Source organism: Sinocyclocheilus rhinocerous, unplaced genomic scaffold (genome assembly GCF_001515625.1).
Source record: "Sinocyclocheilus rhinocerous isolate Xijiao unplaced genomic scaffold, SAMN03320098_v1.1 scaffold334, whole genome shotgun sequence".
Taxonomy (NCBI): domain Eukaryota; kingdom Metazoa; phylum Chordata; class Actinopteri; order Cypriniformes; family Cyprinidae; genus Sinocyclocheilus; species Sinocyclocheilus rhinocerous.
This window is the reverse complement of record NW_015658500.1, coordinates 279,984-301,673: the sequence shown is the minus strand read 5'-3', so window position 1 is coordinate 301,673 and position 21,690 is coordinate 279,984. Positions and strand designations below refer to the sequence as shown.

Sequence of the window (21,690 nt, the reverse complement as noted above, 5' to 3'; positions counted from 1 at the left end):
ACTACAATAGACTACTACCAAACAGTCTATGCAGCATTACGTCAAATACGTGTCGGCTCAAAGGAGGACCACAGGGCTGAGGGCCACGTTTGGGACTGGGCCAAGGAAAGTCATTTCTGAGGTGGAGCAGGTTATTAAATTTTGATGAAAGATTATGAAAATAACATGCACTGATAAATCATGCAAAATAAGACCAAGAATGTGTATTAAGAATGCAAATAGAGTTAATTTTGATTTCACATTGACTCAATTAATACCAGCATTTTAAAGCTTTAGTTCAAAATAGAAGAATGGCAGTTGTTTTTGCCTAATTTTACTTTTGAGACGAAGGGATTTGGCAATGCTCAGCCTGTCATTAATACTTAATAGATCTCTGCTTTTTGTCTGTGACCCTGACTAGATTTATGTCCTGACTACTGCTTACGGAGGCTGTTTTCCCTCTCAGATGGTAACAAATGTGACTGTCGTTTGATGTAAATGGACAGGGATTAGTTATTTCCAGCACAGGGAGGGGTTATGCCATTTTACAGATTTCCAAAGAGATCTGACATTATTATACTTTGCATTTAGCCTATTAGTGAATGTATTGCATTTTTTCCATATAATTTCTCACTTATGTCACGGAAATTGGCATGGAAATTTTGTGAGTGAGCTCCATTAATATCATACCTGTGTACCAGCGCTGTTTCATCTGTTTTCTCTTGTATTTCTGTCTGCTGAAAGAATGAGCAGCAGGATCGTGGTGATGAGCTCCACTCCCCTGTGTGTGTCAGACGTTTGGAACGCACCGATGGTCTAAACATTTCCACACGTTAGCATAACAAAACTTAGGGTATTTCCTAGTTGCCATATCAACACTATATAGAGAAAAAATTGTGCCAAAATTCAAAAATCATTTGAAGACATCGCTGAACATTTAACCCTAGCAAAATTAAATTTCTCTCTAAAGTACTTTTTTTTTTTAATATTTGTTTATTTAAAATTAGACAAATATGCTATTATTTCAATCCCCAATCTGTTATTTAGCAGTTTAGATACTTCTTTAATGCTTCGCTAACTAGCACAAGACACTAAGTTTTCAATTCTAGTTGCGCAGATGGGGAAGATTGTAACACTGCGTTAGCGATTAGTGATGTAATTTACATTAATTACTTTCAGGAATTTTAATGAGAAACCATTAGAAACAGGTGAATAAAGACTGAGAGTCATGTTTAATGTTCAGAAATTATTATTTCAAGAAATGTAAAGCATTTTGGCTCGTCTGTTTGTCTCCTGTTCTGTCAGAGCTGTGTGTGGAGGGCAGGGAGTGTTGTGTTCATCTCTGTGTTGTTCTGAATGTCTGAATGTTTCTTCATCTATTTGCCCACATTGTTTTAAACTATGCTGTATAGCTGTGTGTTGTCATCAGGGCCGTCCCAAGCTTGGGGCCCTGGTTGCAATGTGTTCATTATCAAACTCCAAAATTTGTTTATTTTTAATTATTAAAAAACGCCATTATCTTGTATATTTTTTTATTAGATCAGATAACATTTTTAGCTGTCATATGGTCATGTTAGAATGTGTCCCTCAGATGTTGCAATGTGCCCCACCTAGGGCATATTGTCACATTTCACTTCCATTATTTTGGGGTACATAAAGAAAAAAGCTTACACTGTAATTATGAAACAAAACCACATATTTGTACTAGACAAGTGTGAAAAAACAAAAAGATACTCTGAGCCCCATGTGGATTTACACAAACTGAGAAAGTCAAAAAGTATTGTGCCCCACTCTCCCCTATACTGCAAAATATGTATGTATATATGCAAATATTTAAGTATTTGACAGCATAGTGAGACTGACATGATTAGGTAATTTGTGGTGCTTCATGGGAGTGGGCATTCCCTGCAAACTCTTTTGGCATGACTCTCTGATTGGTGGAATTTTCTGAACAGCATGGGTAATGTAGTTTTCCACCACAAATTTCTCTGTTAAATACGATTATTTTTAAAAATCATTTGAAATAACGTGAACAGATGGCTTCGGCAGAATCATATACAATCTTTTATTATCAATAAGTTTTATTGTCAGTTTATGGAGAAAATATGATTTTACTTCTGTAACCTTCTGCACTAAAGAAATAAAGCTGAGGACAAATAGAATATACATAGTTGCTGGTAGCCATTGACTTCCATAGTATGGGGAAAAAATACTAGAAGTCAATGGCTACCAGAAACTGTTTGGTTACCAATGTTCTTCAAAATATCTTATTTTGTGTTCAACAGAAGAAAGAAATTCATACAGTTTTGGAACAGCATGTGGGTCAGTAAATGATGAGGTTTCTTTTTTTCTTTTTTTGGGTGAACTACCCCTTTAAGTCAAAAACAGTTCAACTTTCAAAGCACATCTTCAGACTTCAGCATTCTGTCCCCTTCCGCTGCATCTAACGGTTTTTGAATGAGAGAACGCTCTCTGTGTGAACGGCTCCTAAGGCCTCAGGGTGGTTCTATTCATGCAGCAGCTGCAAAACAGCTGCCCGATTCCCATCAAAATGCACAGTAAAAAAAAAAAGGAACAAGAAATTTACTGTGCTAGACATTATTATACTTTGCATTTAGCCTATTAGTGAATGTATTGCATTTTTTCCATATAATTTCTCACTTATGTCACGGAAATTGGCATGGAAATTTTGTGAGTGAGCTCCATTAATATCATACCTGTGTACCAGCGCTGTTTCATCTGTTTTCTCTTGTATTTCTGTCTGCTGAAAGAATGAGCAGCAGGATCGTGGTGATGAGCTCCACTCCCCTGTGTGTGTCAGAGGAGATGCTGGGAACCCTGTGACCCAGATCATCCCTCCACACAGGCCCACTGTAATTTAACACCAGCCCCATCTCCCCGCTCCTCTCCTCTGCCAACCCTCACTGGGCCCAATGATCTGGCACAGACACCTGTGTGTCTCTCCTGGCGTTGCTTTTATTCCCTCCCCCCGCATCTCTTTCATCATTCCTCTCCCTCTGTCTGTTTGACAGCCTCAGTGATGCTAAAGGGGGTGAACTAGCCAGAAAACTAAGAGAAAGAAAAAGTGAGCTCAAACACATTCACGTGTTGTGCAGGTTGAAGACACATGGTCTGTATAATGAATACTTAAGAAAGCTGTAACACAGGAAGGAAGGCAAAATTATTGGCATTGCGTGTGACCCTAATGAATTTCGTGAGAATGAGCTTTACCGCGGTGTCTTAACTAGGCACGATGTAACAAGTTTCCAGCGATACGTAATTTGCCTGTCCACAAAGAACACGAAAACGCTGTAAAGTGGTTACACAGCCAAACAGAAAATATTTGATGTTTAACGTCCAATTATGTGTGAGATTTTCGTCCAGTGGGTGGGGCTAGTCAACGTGATGCTCTAGTAATAGAGTGCATTAGTGTAACTTAACGGATTTAATGAGGGAGAGAACTACAATACCATGAGCCATTGCGAATGACAGGCCTAATCAAATAAAAAATGATAGATAAATATAAAACTATTAATTCAAAGTTGTTGGTTTCCTCTTTTGAAACAATATATTTTAAGTAGGGGTGCCCGGGACACAAACATCCTGTAACAGAGATTGTCTTTTATTGGGAAATGTGATGGTCTGTAGTACTTACCATTGGAAAAAGGTAACGGCTAACTTAGATCATGTGAGGCACCTCAGCCAATCATACAGTGGCCTCTGGTCTCCTTCTCTGCATACCGCCAAAGTCCCTTTAAAGGTGACATATCATGAAAATCTGACTTTTCCAGGTTTTAAGTGCTATAATCAGGTCCCCGGTGCATCTACCAACCAAGGAAACGTGAAAAAGATTAACCCATATGGGGAAAAAATACTAGAAGTCAATGGCTACCAGAAACTGTTTGGTTACCAATGTTCTTCAAAATATCTTAGTTTGTGTTCAACAGAAGAAAGAAATTCATACAGTTTTGGAACAGCATGTGGGTCAGTAAATGATGAGGTTTCTTTTTTTCTTTTTTTTGGGTGAACTACCCCTTTAAGTCAAAAACAGTTCAACTTTCAAAGCACATCTTCAGACTTCAGCATTCTGTCCCCTTCCGCTGCATCTAACGGTTTTTGAATGAGAGAACGCTCTCTGTGTGAACGGCTCCTAAGGCCTCAGGGTGGTTCTATTCATGCAGCAGCTGCAAAACAGCTGCCCGATTCCCATCAAAATGCACAGTAAAAAAAAAAAGGAACAAGAAATTTACTGTGCTAACTCCTCCCCCTCAATCCACACTCAGTCTTAAGCAAGCTTATATATGGTGGCACACGGTCAGGAGCTATCGACCCTCTTAGACCGCACATCCAGAACAGCATACAGACTTACAGAACATTCCATGTGTTTCCAGAATAATAACGCTGTCATTAGGTGCACATCTGAATCTGCCGAGATGATCCCGATGATCTATGGTACCGTGTCGCGTGTGGAAAAGCTTGACTGCTCTGTGCAGGAAGAAGAGATCTGTGTGGGTGTTGGGCCTTTTGTGTCTAGCTGAGGTGCATAATTATGTCTCCTTCACTGCACCCCTCTGACAGCCAGTATTTTAATGGCACTCAATAACAGAGGTGCTACTGCCTGAACTGACGATTAAACCGCTGTGAATGTTTGAGTCTGTGGGTGTGCTGATAAGGCCACACAACAAATCTCTGTCCACAAATACATATATATATATATATATATATATGTGTGTGTGTGGATACAGTTATAGATATAAATAGATAGTAATACACTGAAATGTATGATAATTTTATACATTTAGGGGTGTTCAAGTATGCAGGCTATCTGTTTGTGAAACTACAAAGGAATGAATCCAAGGCTTTCACTGACAAGATAATATCTTACTGAGTGTGTTTAAATCCAGCATGGTCAGAAATAGAAATAAATGAAGCCAAATGAGAAGACTATATCCCACCAAGGAGATAAAAATCAATGTTGCCCTTTTATTTGTGCAACTTTAAAGGCACAATCAGGTCCCTCTGAGTTGCTATGGTTACGTAGACTGCAGGATGTTATTGCAAGAAAGCTGGTCTGAGCCTCTTGATCTTAGATAAGGTGTGATCGACCACTAATCCAACCCTGGACTATTGCATTTCCGTCATAGGAGCACATGCTGAGGAGCACCAACTAACTAACTAATGTGGTCTCATGTGGTTTAAGTAATGGAAAATATCAAGGTCAGTCTGTCATTTTAGCAAAATGAGTGATCAGGACCTACAATGCAAATTTTTCAATCTGTATTTAGTGATAATGAATAATGATAATAAATTATTCCAATAGCTACAATAAATAAACTTAAATACATACACTGTTGGTCAAAAGTTTGAAATGAATGCTTATGCTTATCAATATACTTATGCTTATCAAAACTGAAAAAGTATTTGATCAAAAATACAATTAAAACAGTAATATTGTAAAATATTACAATATTATTAAACAACGAGGACCCACACTGGTTAACCTTTATTTTTATTTTTAGAATAAATGATTTTGGACCACTTGGCATATTATTGTATTCTAAAGCTAGACAAAACTATTCATTTTTGAAAAATTTTGTTTAAAAAAAAAAAATACTGTTAGAATTAAAATGAAACAAACATTACATAAAGAAAAATAATTAATACAACTGAACTAAAAATAATACAATTAAACAATGATAAATAAAAATACATATTTTTTTGAGTGAGCATTTATTGCATGATTTGTACAGGAAAAATCATCCCACCTACAGATGGCAAGAGTGCGGCATAAGCTCTGTGAAAGTTTGATTCTTACATGTTTTGTTCACAAATTAACACAACGAATACATTTTGAAGCCTAAATACAATCGTCAGAAGTAAAAAGCTACATGTAGGCTATAAACAAACTACACATGGCCGCGTGACTTCAACGTCACCACCATCATGCTACTGACGTGTTTTTCAAAACAAGTAAACACTTTTAAAAAATCACAAGGTAGTGTTATTGATGTATTTCAAAAGTAAACATTTAACACAAAAGCCATTAAAAAAAAAACAGATGGAACTGGAAGGGCTAAAATGCTAACTTGTTTCCAGGTTTTGGCCTACAAAAAAAAAACACCATCCCTGCAGCACTCTCTATGGTGTGAGGTGCCAATAAGATTACAGTTACATAAAACAAAATAGATATAAAAACTAAACTCTGACTACTACAACTATTCTAAAACTAATTACAGCTAATTAGTTTTTCAATGTAACATAAATTTTAATATATTTGAAATTGCAAAACAATGATATTTATGACCAAAACTAAAAATTACGTATATCTAAAAGACCTGAATTTCACAAGCTCTTCGGATTACACGCGCAACTGTGTGTGTGTGTGTTTTTTTTTAAAGACACTTGGAATGGCTGCGGATTTCATTTCTGTTTCTATCTGAAGTCTGATATAATTAAAAGGAACCAAACAGACCAGCATAATGTTAATTACACCCCTTTCCCGACATTTCGCTTTACTCCCCACAATAATCCATTCTCCCAGAACTTTGTTACCCATCATGAATATATCTGGCTGCCTCCATCAAAAACGCCCACACTTCAAGACTACCAATTTAAATCAGAGGGAAAGGGGCCTCTCACTTCAATAAGCAGAATTCAGAAAGGCACTGTCTTTCTACTCTGGCTTGTCTAAGGGCCAGATGGAAGGAAAAGCCTGTGGATAAGAATGCTGGATGAGGGCTGGGTCCTTCACACTAGGATGCAGTGGGAGGTATAGAGGCCTGTCTAATTGCCTGTCTCAAAGAGCTGGCTGGCGGAGGATTTATTCAGGCTTAATAGAGCCTGCCCGTTTCACTGTGGGCACACGTGTCAGCTTGCGAATGTCACTCAAAGATGCCGAGTGCAGGAACCGGAGGGAGTGGTTGGGTGTGTTCTCATTCAAGCACACAGGCTTTTAGCTATTCGGCTATATGCTCGCCGCCACTCACAGCTCTTACTGAAGAAATACGTTCAGAATTGAGCAAATGAGAAGGAGGGGGAAAGGGTGCTGCTACAAATGTTTCTGCTTGTCATTGGCTGCTTTTTACACAAACATTAGAGACAAAATGAGATCCTTCTTTTTAAGAGACGGAGCCTGTTTTGCTCATTAAAGATCAAACGCACTCAGACCAACTCATTTTGATTTAATTAACTGGAATCGATCCAATTAAGATTAAGGCTTGCATTTGGGCCATTAAAAATGTAAATGCAAAAGAAAATGTACTGACTGGGCAGCTTTGTTATCATGGTTTGTTCAAAGTTTTTAATTAATACATACATTTGTGTCTGTGGCTGCAAACACAACTACCATCACAAAAATAGTGTAGCATGCATGTTACTAGCATATTGGCTGTTTATTAGTACTTATAAAGCACATAGGCTATTAATGCTTTATTCTGCACGACCATATTCTAGATCCCTTAATACCTAAATTTAACAACCCCCATACCTAAACTTATCAACTACCTTACTAAATATCAATAAGCAGCAAATTAGGAGTTTACTGAGGCAAAAGTCATAGTTAATAGTGTTCCCTAGAGAGAGAGAGAACAAGAGTAAACACACACACACACACACACACACACCAAGTCAAGTTTTTTAATAGCCAATTAAAAATATATATATAACAGTTATATTGTGAAATATTATACAGATTCAAAATAAAATGTTATATTGTGAAATATTATATCGATTAAAAATAACTGTTTCTATTTTAATATATTTCACAGCATAGTTTATTACTATGATGAAAAGGCTGGATTTTTAGAAGGCATTACTCCAGTCTTCAGTGTCACATGATCCTTCAGAAATCATTCTAATATGCTGAATTGGAGCTCAAACAAAATTTATTATTATCAATAGTAAATGATAGAATAATTTCTGGATTTCAGGATATATATATTTAATTAGAAATATTTTGCAACATTATGAATGTCTTTACTGACACTCTTTTTTAACACATCCTTGAATAAACATTGATTCTTTATATATATATATATATATATACACACACACACACAATGTTCACCCTTAGAAGAGCAGTGAAATAATAGAAAATCAGGAACTAGCAAACAAAGTAATGCCAGAATGATAAACATGGACAATAGTGCCACCTATATAACACTTATGAATTATCAATTAATCTCGTTTTTTTTTTTATTAAAAATGTGTCTTTAACTGTTAACATAATAACATACAAAATATACCATGTACTTTCAGAATGGCGTTGGATAATAAGCAATATCACGTGAGTGTAGGTGTATGTGAACTGTGTCTTGGCGAGTTGCTGTGCCTGTCAACACCATATGTTGTGAGAGTGTGTGTCTGACAGATATCCTAAAGTATCAGCATTGGCGCAACGACCCCATTTCAAATCAACCCAAGAAAACAAATAAAACAGAAACATAAATGTATGATTACTTACTCTAAAAGAATTCTCAGCCAATAAAACATCACACTTGCACATCTTTTCAGTATTTTACTCGGTATACTTCAGTAATTTCACACACATCACAACATTCAGAGACGCTACAAAAATAATCTTGATGCGATGACGACAGACATCCTCTTGTACTCGTCAATGTATAGATTACAGCTGTACAGGCCACTTACATTAGAAAGCTCTAAGAAATTCTTAAATGCTGGATTTGTAAAATTTGACAGTATATATATATGCAGAAAATAATTTGATATGTGGAACATTATTTACATTTAATTATCAAAAACATCCTATTGATGGTCCCCTTTTCTTTTGTATATACTGATGTTTCTTGTATGTTGCATTTGGGTACCGTGATTCTTATCTCTGTTACTCTCAGGAAAAATTACAAAAATATGACCTTAGATGGAGTAACAAGAGTGTTATTTCAGTGAACAATGCCAGTATGGAAGGACATACGGTTGAACGGTTGAATTGAATGATGAAGGCTGTCACTCTTTAAATGTCTCAGTAACAAAATCCTCTAAATAATTATAACATTCAATATAAAAACACAAGTCATTCATCTCAAGAAATGAAGGCAGAATTAATTAAGTTTTGAAATGTACTAAAGAAAACAAGTCAAATGTGAAATCACATGGACGTACATTTTTAATTTTGAGTTTAAAAGACTAGTGAAAGGATACTGTTAACTTGAACTCATTGTATGGATACAGGACCAAAGTAGGCCCAAAAGGAGAGGCAAAAGTGAATTTAAATAGTTTTGAAGGGATGCCTTCATTTCCTATACCTACTGACAGTTTTTTCAAAGTCATGGTTATATTCCCTCCTGCGTGAAAGCCAGGGTAGGAGAAAACAGCTCTATTTCCTCTTAGCGTTCACACTCTTGCAGACCCAGTTCATGCCATCCTGAAACAACATTTGAGTCAGTTAGTCCAAATACTGTAGTTTTTGACTAACAACAAAATGTTATCCAAACCAACCTGGACTCCTTCTCCTGTGAGGGCAGAACAGGACTGGATCTGCCACACTCGGTCTCTGATAGTGTGCAAATTCAAACCCTCGGCTATCTCGGACGCAGGGGCTGCGGTGAGCAGGTCCTGCTTATTTGCAAACACCAGGACCGGGACACCGCTGAGCTTTTCTTCATCAAGTAACTCAGCCAGCTCCTGCATGCAGATCAGTTCACTTAATTAAACACTGAAAGCAGAAATTGCTTTGAATAGCGAAGAAATAACAGTCACAAAGCATCACCTGTCCCGTTTCCTCAAATCTTTTGCGGTCTGCACTATCAATAACGTAAATCTGAAATCAAAAGGAGTGTCTAATTAACAATGTGTTTGGAATCAAAGTGGATTGTGGAATGACTTTAAATCGGACAAATGATCGCACCAGTACATCTGTGTTCTCGAAGTAGTTTCTCCAGTAGGGCCTGATCTTTCGCTGACCACCGATATCCCATACATTTAATTTGAATCCTTGGGATTGGACGCTCTTGATATTGAAACCCTACAGATAAAAAAAAAAAAAAAAAGTTATTAAACTTGCTATGGTAATAAAACAGCTGATTCAGTAAATGCATGTGGCATTAACTCTAATTGGCTTTATGCAACCATATGGTGACCACAGGTAGCAGCTTCAGTTTCTGAACTTTCACGCTTAGTAACACATACAGCTGTTCCCTCACCACAGTGCAACAGTGAAAAGGGACCCCTTTCAAACAGTGTCACGTTCCGAACGTTGTTTAAGTGACATTACCGGTATTGCGGTATTTTAAAAATTCATATCATAACAAAAATGAACACCGGTATTCGGTATGAACCGGTATACCGCCCAGTACTAACCACAGGCCTTTTTTTCCCAGACATGCCCTGGCCAAGACTTCTAAATTGCCTAAAACGTCTGGGTTTTGGCTTTGTTTTCCTATTGTCATGCTCTCTACAGTCCTCATACATTATATATGCACACATTGTTTTGACTGTTCTCTGTACGTCCCACCTTTTCCCAAGCCACGATTGGTCGATTATGTACAATGCCTGCATGCTATTGGTCAAACTACTTTTCAACCATTACATTCAGCAGGTATGAAAACAATAGGATAAAGCCAAAACCTGTACATTTAAGACAATTCAGAATTTCCAACCAGGACATGTCCGGGAAAAAGAGGAATTATGGTCACCCTAAGTAATCTTATCACCTGTGTTGGAGTAATATGGGTGATGTCTTCAGATGCCAGCTGTTTCAGTAAGGTGGTCTTGCCTCCGTTGTCCAACCCCAGAAGCAATATCCGCACCTCCTGGTCGGGGGTACTTTTAAGTTTCCGTAAAATTGATAACAAACCCTAAAAAAGGTAAAAAGCGCAGATTATACAATGCTCTGAGTTTATGCAACGCATGTAACATGACGTCATACGCACGAGCATACGCAAAAGGTTTCGAGAGGAGCAATGAATGCTCAAGGGATAAGTATTTTAAAAAATAGACCTTGACATAATTTCCCCCTGAAATACGCATAAAAAGAGACTTAAAATGCAATACATAAGCGATTCTCGAAAAGTCGTGACACCTAAACAGTCCTGCGAGCTAATCTCATCCACGACCGAGAACCGCTGCTCATCTTTAACACCACATGATTACAACAAATCCACAATTCTCCTCAGGCTAACATGACTGAATTTCACAATGTGACGGAGATGAAAATGTTCTCAGCAATCTCAAACAAACACGTCTACAGGGAAGAGTATGTTTATTGTAAGCGCTTTAACTCACCATCTTGTGATTCTGCCTACTGAGACGCCGCTGAGGGTTACCAAGGGGGTGACGTAGTACGCAAGAAATACGTGCATTCCAAGAAGGGCTAAAAGTGACGTAGAACACGAAAACCATTTAGCAGCAGAATGTATATGTACACAGAGATCAAATAATATGAGGATAAAGAGAATCAGTATAATAATAAATAAAATTCCATATAATTCCAGTAAATTCCATAATAAATATTCTATAATATAATAGATATTGTGTAATGTATAATATAAAATTATTTCAGTAAAAGTATCAGAACGAATCGGTTCAACAACTTTTTATTAGTAAAACAATAAAAGTCATATGTTACAAATACTTCAGAAAATCAAGAATGTAATACAAACATTTGTACAATAGGGGAGGTTAATATAAATATAAATAAAAAATGTCTATATGAAAAAATATTAAAGAAATCCTCAGAATTTGAAGTGCCTTTTGAATTTTTGTTTCATAGAAACTCAAGCCAACATATTGTTCTATTTATTTTTAAAGCATATAAAGCTGCTTTTTTTCAGGAAAATTTACATTTGTGAATTTGAAATTTCGCCAGTAAAAGAATAAAATTGACCATATCGGTTGAACTCCACCATAAAACCACTATGAACGATTCGTTCATGAATCATACTGAATCGATCCGAGTGTTTCTCCTCGAGTCAACAACACTGAACTCAACCACTGAATTCGAAAAAAAAAAAAAACATACTACTGTCACGATTTCTGCCACATCATGTGTATAAACATATGGCAGAAAATGTAAGCGTAGTATGTTATTCTGAGTTCAGCTAATGACTCACTGACTGAACCGAGAAGCGTACCTTTCCGACAACATTTGGAGTGAACTGATTCTGGTTCTGAATGCCTTTGTGTTTTTATGTGTTGAATCGGCTGCAACACACTGAACTGGGACTCGTCAAACTGCTGAAAATGTTTTATTGGAAACATTTTACAACATGTAATTTCATGACGCACAATAATAGCTGAATCGGTTGTTTTCGAATCGTCTCTTTGAACTGTTCGAAGAAACCGATTTGCGGAAGTGAGTCTGATTTCCTATCAGTGTAAGGGGGAGGGAGATTCTTCTCTTCAGGGATTGGAAGGTAGAATGCCACGTGCTCGTCTATGTTGCAAGCCCACATCATCACAGTGTTTAACCCACTTCATTGGTATTTTCTACTACTGCAGCGCCACGAGATATAAACAAGAGTGTCACGTCACTTTATAAAGGTATTTTCATGCGGCACATTTGATATTTGTGGTTTTGTCTGATTTGTTTTGACAGCGCATATCCGGGTGCTTGTGTACTGAGAACATGAACTGATGCAAGCTGCTGGACAACTTCTGATACAGTCTGCTTTCTAATTAGCTGCTACTTTGCATGCTTCTAATGCAATTTTAATGCAGGGTTGGTTTTATGAAAATCCATGCTTAATGTTTGAGAATTATTGATGTTTTAAAAGCGAACGTATACTTTGTTTTGCCACTTCAAAAATGACATTTCTTGGTCTCTTTCCTTAAACTTGTTGGTTGGTGACATACTAACCTAGTTGGTATAGTTAACTGTACATCGTTGTATTATTTTGGTGATATTTTATTTTAATCATAGCATATATTTTACACATTTTCTGTTAAACTACCAGTAAATCAGGTTAAACCGGTAAGGAAACAAATTAACAGAATGAAAATGGTCGTGAAAAGTTTGGACCCATTGAAAGTCATTCTTTGTTTGCTTGTTTTGTGTATTGCCTTTTGTGTACTTGTGCATTCATTTCACTGCAGTAAATAGTAACATTACAAATGTCAAATCTGGTGCTCCTTCACCTGCTTTAATCATGCATTTCTTTCATTTTGAGATGTTTGTAATAGATTGCTTTAAAAAGTAACATGCAGACTGTACAGTACACTTGATGTTGCAGTGTACTGATATTTTCTTAAAAGCCATATTGTTTGAGAGAAATTACTTGTTAAGGATTAGTGGAAACTTAATTGGTTTTTAAGTTGGAAGGCTGAACTAAACTGGTTATAATTAGGTCAGGCTCTCAGGAGTCAGTTTCTCGCTTTCACTAGTCAAGATTATTGGTCAAGGGCCAAGGCCCTGGTCTGTTTTTCCTGATATCCAAACATCTGTTTGCATAGCTTGCCTCACTGTAAGAGCCTTGGTTTTGATTTTCCTATCATAGCATTTGGAGATACGCTGCTTTGTTAGATGAGAAACCAGTTAGTAATAAAAGAGTACAACACAAATGAAGAGCGCAAATGAGCTCGCATTTTAGTTTAAGCCACTCCTGGACTGACACCTTAAATAATATAAATGCACCACTTGTGAATCAAAAATTGCATTTGGTTTGTGCATTCAACATTCAGCCCACTTTAGTCTCATCAGAACATGATTTTCATCCGAAATGGCATATTTGTTTTGTTCTGTGGATCTTCGTATGATCTATTCTCTATGGACTGGAACTGGAAACCATCAATGTATTGAATATTTGTTGTTTTCTGTTTTTCACCCAGGCTCTTTGGAAGCAGAGCGAGAACCATGGAAGCTCTGAAGGGCTTTGATATCGACGCCCCACGCTGGGATCAATCCACGTTCATGGGCCGTCTCAAACACTTTTTCAACATCACTGACTGCCGCACTGTTCTGCTGCCTGACTCCAGACTAGATGAAGCCAAAGCTTTAGTGGAGAGCTGCAGGTGAAGAAATGGATTGATTTGATGAGGTGATCTCTCTCTTCTTCCTGTTTCTTACGTTGTTTCGCTTCCTCTCTCCCCAAGAGCTGGCTCTGTTCCTCCTGGCACAACAGTGGAGCAGCTACACTATGCCAAGAAGCTGTACGACTCTGCATTTCATCCTGACACAGGTGACAGGATGAACCTGATAGGGAGAATGTCATTTCAGGTGCCTGGGGGAATGGCCATCACGGGGTTCATGCTTCAGTTTTACAGGTCAGTTTATTTGATTATTTCTAATATTGTTTATTATTATTTCTAATATTTATTGTATAATATATATAATTATTTATAACAATATGTACTATATATTTGAACAATTAACCAGCTATTTTGTATGGTCGTGTAGGACAGTTCCTGCTGTAGTGTTCTGGCAGTGGGTTAACCAGTCTTTCAACGCTCTGGTCAACTACACCAATCGCAATGCTGCCTCCCCCATCACACCAAAGTAAGTTCCTATGACTCCTTTCTGTCTTTGAACTTTACTCACTTGCAAGAAATGGTAGGTTTGCAGAGTGTATACCTATTAAAATGTGACAGTCCCGTGATACCTAGTGATTTATTAACAGATGTCTGGGAAGGAGCTTCAAATAACAGATAAGCTTCAGTAGCAGATATGTTTTTTTTGTTGTGTTGTGTGTGACGACTTTGCTCAGGCAGATTGGAGTAGCTTATGTGACCGCAACAAGCACAGCGCTGGCCACTGCGGTTGGGCTGAACCTCTACACAAAGGTATTAGCCTCATGTAAATAATTAAGGGAATACTCTATTTCTACAGACAGGATCTGTGATATGCAGCTGATTACAATAGAAAATTTACAAACTGAAAATTGTAATATAAGTTAGTGTGTAAAAATCATGTACAGTAATGTACTTACAGTGGTATTTCACGATAAATTTTAAAATGCTTTACTGTTTTCAAAGTACAGCCACAAATATTCTAATAATACATCAATATATTTACTTAAAAATAAATTATATATTTACTTTTATGCATATATTATTAATACAGTAGATTTGTATGCAGAATTCAAATTAAAGTTCAAATAATTAAAGCTTTTCTTCCTTTGTTCAGTTTGACAGGCGTGTCTGCAGTGGTTATACATCATCAATGTCTTATTTAGCATCTTTAACCGTTATCTCCTCAGAAAGCTCCTCCACTGGTGGCACGCTGGGTGCCGTTCGCTGCTGTGGCCGCGGCTAACTGTGTGAACATTCCAATGATGAGACAACAGTGAGACATCTTCTGTTTCCTACCATCTTTTATTTTGGTGGGTCTTACTCACTAGGTTCACGTGTCTAGATATTAGTATATTCAGGTTTATTCTTTCCTGTACAGGGAGATTTTGAACGGCATTGCTGTGACGGATGAAGATGGAAATAAACTGGGCCACTCAAGGGTGAGGGATATTTATTGGTTGTATTAGGTCGAAATAACCTCACCTGATGAAACTAGTTACAAGATGTGTATTAGTTTTAGAAAATGATATCATAAAACATTTTATTCTTTATTAAGTACTGCCCTGAAGAAACTGCTTATATTACACAAGACAAATGAATAACAGAAATTACACAAATGCCTGTTTAAACACCTACATACCGTTAATTTTTACATCATGTCCTTATGTATCTTATATCGTATCTATTATTGTTACAACAATTTATTGTAATTTACATTCCTTACATACCTGAGTATGTAAACTTATGAGCAGAAACATTAGTTTAAATAGATCTGAGTGTGTTTAGTGCTTACAATAATCAGTTTAATGATAAGATGCCTTTTTACATTAAAAACATTTCTGTGTTCTTAAGTTACTGAATAAATAGTGTATACTCTCTGTGTTTGTCATAGAAAGCAGCTGTCAAGGGCATCACACAGGTGGTCATCTCTCGAGTTACCATGGCAGCGCCAGGCATGAGTAAGTGCAAAGAGTTTGGCCGGTGTTATCAGATCTCAGTGCTAAAATAAATGAATCCTGAGCCGCTTTCTTTGTCCTTTCCAGTCATTCTCCCCATTATTATGCAGAGGCTGGAAAAATACAGATTCATGCAGGTGAGCCTCATGTTGTTTTGTATCCAAGAAGCACGCAATGGAACGGAGAAGCGATAAAATAGCCAGTTTATGATCTGCAGATGTTTCTGTTATAAATTCACTCTCTCTCTCAGACCTCAAAACCGACGTCTGTTGAGTCGTTCTCATATAACAGTCAGTTATCATCAATGCATACAGGTTTCAAATGGTTTTAACACTTTTAACTATTTGAATGAACATTAGCTAATGGTTTAATGCATTATGTAGCATAATAATGTTTTCAATTGCAATTATTATACGTCTTACAAAGGTAATCTTATTTTGTATTGTTGATTTTATTATATTGGGATTCCTGGGTCTGTAAAGTCTATAAACCCTTTGCTGTACAGGTATGATTTTATATAAAACATATTTGCATTTTTGTTTCTATTGCAGAAAATCACATTTCTTCACGGGCCACTGCAAGTCATGATGGTTGGCGTATTGTACGTGATCACATTTCTTTTTATGAAAATAGCAACAATTGGTATGCTAAATATATGAGATCTTGTTTCAGTAGAAGAAATGACAACATGCCTTTCTCTGTTTCACAGTCTGATCTTCATGGTGCCTGCAGCATGTTCACTGTTTCCTCAGAGTTGGTAAAGTTTGCATATACTGTACATGACAGACATCTTTTTTTGAAGGGATAGTATCTCTTCAAAGGAATCGTTCACTCAAAAAAAAAAATGTACTCACCCTTAGGATATTCAAGATGTAGATAAGTTGGTTTCTTCATTGAAATTTAGCATTACATCACTTGCTCACCAATTGATCCTCTGCAGTGAATGGTGCTGTCAGAATGAGAGTCCAAAAAGCTGATAAAAACACCACAATAATCCACACGACTCCAGTTCATCAATTAATTTCTTGTGAAGTGAAAAGCTGCATGTTTGTAAAAACAAATACATCAAAAAAAGATGTTTTTAATTTCGAAATGTCACTTCACAAGACATTAACTGATGGACTAAAGTCTGATTATTGTGATGTTTTTATCAGCTGTTTGAACTCTCTATCTGACGGCACCCATTCACTGCAGAGGATCCATTGGTGAGCAAGTGATGCAGTGCTAAATTTCTCCGTATCATAATCACAGTTTCATTATGACATTAAGCTTCATTATCACAGTACATATCATAATCATAGTTTCATTAAGACATTATGCAACGTTTTGCAGCTGCTTCATCCATTATCTCTCTCTAAAATGCTTCATTCAGATGTTTTCACGATAACTGGTCTCTGAGCCATACCAGACTAATCAATCATTTGCACTTTGATTGCAGTTCTATGGCTGTATCCAAGCTGGAACCTGAGCTCAGGGAGTCAATCATTTCTCAGTACGGGGACCGTGTCAGTTACGTGTACTTCAACAAAGGCCTGTGAGTGCAGGCCAATCACAGACTGGATGCACGCGTCATCGGAGTGCACGCATTCACTCTAAAAAGAAACTTTTTGATTAGAGGTTTTGTTTCATATCCTAGAAAAAAGGTTTTTATGCACTAAAGAATAATTTATTGATAGTTTTTTTTACATTTGGCCCTGACTGCTGCAATGAATCAGTTTGATTTGTGAAAACAAAATTTATGGACATTGGATAAACCTGATCCAGTTGCCTTGTCATTCGATCCTGTTGTATATGTTCTACCCTGAATAATCGAGAACAGATTGAAGAGTCTGAGAAGTGTTTCCCTCTGATGCCATACGCCGTCATTTACCACATACATCTCTCAGGAACAGTTTATTTTAAAGGTTTAATGCTTTAATAAAGCCATCAGTGAAATCATTTTATCGGGTTTTTCTTAAACTGTCAGACGTTCAGGAATATACAGTCAGATCATAAATGTTTACATTTTAAATACCAGTTACAAGCATAAAGTGGGGGAAAGTACAGTCCATTAAAAATCAGTTTGAAAGAGTATTTCATGGTTAGAGTGTCTTAAATAAAAAAAAAACATTCATGGCACTCATTGGGTCCATGGCTTGCCCTCACTGTGAACTGTCTGAGCTATGTACTTCTTTTCATCATTATGAGATGATGAAATAAACAAACAGCTGTCGAAATAAACCCCTGGTCTGTGATAACTCATGAGAGTTGAACCAAAGTGGAGCTTGTGTTTATTTTATGTATAACTGTGCGCTCAATATTAATTCCTGCCACTTGAGGGCAGTATCTAATCATTAAAGTTTTGTAGGGTAAATATGCAGCACTTTGTCAAATAGTCACACTAATGGGCTAAAATATACTATAAAGCGACCAGAAGACACTTTTTTCGGACATAAAATATGCTGAAATATACACAGGATATATGTATTAGATTCAATTCAGTTAAATTTTATATATATGTGACCCTGGACGACAAAATCAGTCTTAAGTCGCTGGGGTATCTTTGTAACAATAGCCAAAAATACATTGTATGGGTCAAAATTATTGATTTTTCTTTTATGCCAAAAATCATTAGGCTATTAAGTAAAGATCATGTTCCATGAATCCATCCAAAGAGATATTCTTTATAAAAGTTAAGAGTCAACCACGCCTACTTAAAACGGCTTGTTCTAACACGCCCCCACATATCTACGTCGCTATGTGGGAAGATTTGCATAACACCGCCCAAATGTTCACGCAAAGAAAGTTTGTTTGGCCTTCTAAAAGTACGATATCCGCTTCGTCATGCCTGGAGCTGATCGTGAAAGGCGGGGCATAGAGGAGAAACAATAATGTACAGTATGTGGAAAATAATGTGTTTTTTGAACCTTAAACCGCATAAACATTTCAATACACCAAATACACAAAATAATGTTCTTTTTAGCAGCATCATATGACCCCTTTAAAGGCGATTTTCTCAATATTTTGATTTTTTTTGCTCCCTAAGATTCCAGATTTTCAAATAGTTGTATCTTGACCAAATATTGTCCTATCATAACAAACCATACATCAATGGAAAACTTATTTATTCAGCTTTCAGGTGATGCATGAATCTCAATTTCGAAAAATTCATGACTTATGACTGGTTTTGTGGTCCAGGGTCACATATGTTATAATATGTATAATATGAATATGCATAATATTTTTATATTACAGAAATATAAAAATATGTTTTTTTTCATAGATTTAAAAATCATAATTGGACAAGCTGATGTAGTTTAATGTTTTATTTGGTAATACTGTATATTTATCCATCAAGTGAACGTCCACATGGGAATTAAACAAAGCATCAAAGACATGCATAGTCTGGTTCTTCTACCACAACTTTTATCATGTGGTTCAGACACTAGGTCTCACATTCCTGCTCTTTTCAGCAAATCATAAAAGAGAAAGACAAAGACTGGTAAAAATAACACAATGATCATATAAATCAAAGGTAATAACACATTTTTAAAAAAGTATAAACATGGAAACAAAATCATTTAACTTACGCCATTAAAATTCAATAATTCATACAAAGCAGTTTAAGTAGTTATAGCTCGATGCATATTAAACATTAAACTTGTAGATTTATATAGACTATTTGTAAGAGTTCAAGCTTGTTTATGACAATGCTTCTGATATGAAGAAAGAAGTGAGGATATTGAAACAAAAATCTTAATTTAAATCACACTTAGGCAAAAAAAAGAGCTTCGTACATTTATGCTGGAACACTGATAGCCAAAATAGAAAGGCATGAATTGAACAATTACCCATAAGAATGCTCCCTTTGTCAATACAAATGATCTCGGTGCTGATTTTATACAATGATTGTGATGCATTATATCGTCCAAATCGATCAACACTTTTGTTGCTTTCGTCAGTTCAACAGCGGTCTGTCTTCTCCCTCTCTCTCTTTCTCTCAATCACTATGACCACATCGGGCCACATGGTTTACCCTGACGAAGCGCCTAGCAACTAGTATTTTAACGCCTCACCCTCAGTCAATCACGTGACTTGGCAACGCCCAATCAGGGGACAGTTGCAACAACCCAACTCTGTGCCTTCCTCTCAAGCTGCCAATAAACTCCTGAGTTTATTGACATCACAGGAGGAAGGAACCTCGCTCTTTGTTTCCTCTTTCTCAGTGCATGCTATAGGCCTGTGTCTTTGCATGCCAATCCAATCAGCCTTGTTTTACTCTAGGGCAAAACAAAGGGTCTTCCCGTTACCATGGCAACTAAAGTCTTATGTACCTCTTCTCGGACTGGCGCCCGTGAATTATCTTCTCCGTCACCCAATCTGTCCACAGACACTCCTCTGGGGCGCTGATCTCGCATGGGAAGGTTGCACAGCGTGTGATCTGGGTGCAGCAAAACAATGTTTGTTAACAGGATGTGATACTGATACCAGTATTTTTTTTTTAAACAAAGTATATAGATATGCAAATGCTAAAATTAAGCTACATGTTATTATTAAATATTAGCTAGGTAGGTGCTTACTGACTCGACTTAAAGGTACAATATGTAAGTTTTCGCCACTAGAGGTCGCATTTTCAAAACAATAACAAAGGCGAAGTTTGATAACGCTATGAAGGAGGATGTTCACAGATGAGGTAATTTTTTTATTACCTGTACCTTCCATAGTTATACAAACAGCGAATAAATTATACAGAGAATGCAAGCAAAGAACATTTACACTGTCAAAGAACATTATGACTGACTTAAGTCTAGCGCGAGTTTAAGCACTCTCAAAAAACTCCCCTTATAATCAGTAAAGCGGTCTATACAAGGTTTTATGAATGAATCTCTTACATCATACGTACATCTGCGCTTTGTTGTTTATGATGAGAGAATTCGCGTGAGAGCTGAATTCAATCAGCCAGCGCCGTGCACTGAACAAAAACTCATCTGAACGCCTCTGATTGGCCATTGCATTCATAAGCTGACTTGGCAACGCCCAATCAGGGGACAGTTGCAACAACCCAACTCTGTGCCTTCCTCTCAAGCTGCCAATAAACTCCTGAGTTTATTGACATCACAGGAGGAAGGAACCTCGCTCTTTGTTTCCTCTTTCTCAGTGCATGCTATAGGCCTGTGTCTTTGCATGCCAATCCAATCAGCCTTGTTTTACTCTAGGGCAAAACAAAGGGTCTTCCCGTTACCATGGCAACTAAAGTCTTATGTACCTCTTCGGGTACATAATCTAATAAGAACAATACAGAAGATAAAACAGCTCACTAGGACCTTAGATAACTGATGCTGTAATTCTTAAAGATGAAGCATTTGCAAATCAGTAACAAAAGCATTGAAAATGAGAATTACAAAAAAGAGGAGAACAGTCCTCTTGGTTTTGTCTTTAAAAAGTGCAACAAGTTCAAATAGTATCATCACTGAACGATTAACGGAGGAATAAATGCATAAATTGGACTCATCGTGGGTGTTTGAGACAAGGTTCAGAAAGGTAGACATATTGACAAAACAAATTAGGGATGTTCGATTCATAAATGTGCATAAAAAATCGAATTAGAAAGGAATTTATTGTATATTGCTAACTAATTGTGAACACAAAAACTGTTGTCAGGATAATAGATGTTTACATTGTTATTCCTGTATTTTTCGTATATGCTAAGGATACGCCATGAAGCATTGATGAAAAACAGTGGAAGTGAAATAAAGAACAGCTTCATATACAACAGTTCAACATTCTGAAATTTGGTCAGCAGCACAATTTT

At 36.8% G+C, this 21,690-nt stretch overlaps 3 protein-coding genes across 4 annotated transcripts in view; 1 reads left to right on the top strand and 2 right to left on the bottom strand.

Annotated features, from left to right (window-relative positions):
- Positions 1–8,770: 8,770 nt before the first annotated feature.
- arl3b (ADP ribosylation factor like GTPase 3b) lies at positions 8,771–11,339 on the bottom strand. The gene is made up of 6 exons (XM_016530518.1): positions 11,224–11,339; positions 10,653–10,796; positions 9,848–9,964; positions 9,710–9,760; positions 9,439–9,624; positions 8,771–9,364 (listed from the first exon to the last, which is right to left on the bottom strand). The coding sequence occupies exons 1-6, from the start codon at positions 11,224–11,226 to the stop codon at positions 9,317–9,319; spliced, it is 549 nt and encodes a 182-aa protein (XP_016386004.1). The 5' UTR covers positions 11,227–11,339; the 3' UTR covers positions 8,771–9,316.
- A 998-nt stretch (positions 11,340–12,337) lies between these two features.
- On the top strand, positions 12,338–18,393 carry LOC107722238 (sideroflexin-2-like). 2 transcript variants are annotated; one of them, XM_016530520.1, is made up of 12 exons: positions 12,338–12,480; positions 13,765–13,947; positions 14,029–14,199; positions 14,333–14,431; positions 14,640–14,715; positions 15,132–15,217; positions 15,323–15,383; positions 15,836–15,902; positions 15,987–16,036; positions 16,451–16,500; positions 16,609–16,656; positions 17,338–18,392. In XM_016530520.1, exons 2-12 carry the CDS (start codon positions 13,790–13,792, stop codon positions 17,435–17,437), a joined length of 966 nt encoding a protein of 321 aa, XP_016386006.1. In that variant the 5' UTR covers positions 12,338–12,480; positions 13,765–13,789; the 3' UTR covers positions 17,438–18,392. The 2 variants fall into 2 exon arrangements, with proteins under 2 accessions (XP_016386006.1, XP_016386007.1); XM_016530521.1 differs by lacking the exon at positions 12,338–12,480 and adding an exon at positions 12,567–12,658 and having other exon boundaries at positions 17,338–18,393.
- Positions 18,394–20,196: 1,803 nt separating this feature from the next.
- LOC107722175 (metalloproteinase inhibitor 2-like) overlaps positions 20,197–21,690 on the bottom strand; it is a 7,436-nt gene continuing 5,942 nt past the window's right edge. The window contains exon 5 of the mRNA XM_016530428.1: positions 20,197–20,319. Coding sequence (XP_016385914.1) covers positions 20,197–20,319 — 123 coding nt within the window. The remainder of the gene's footprint in view (positions 20,320–21,690) is intronic.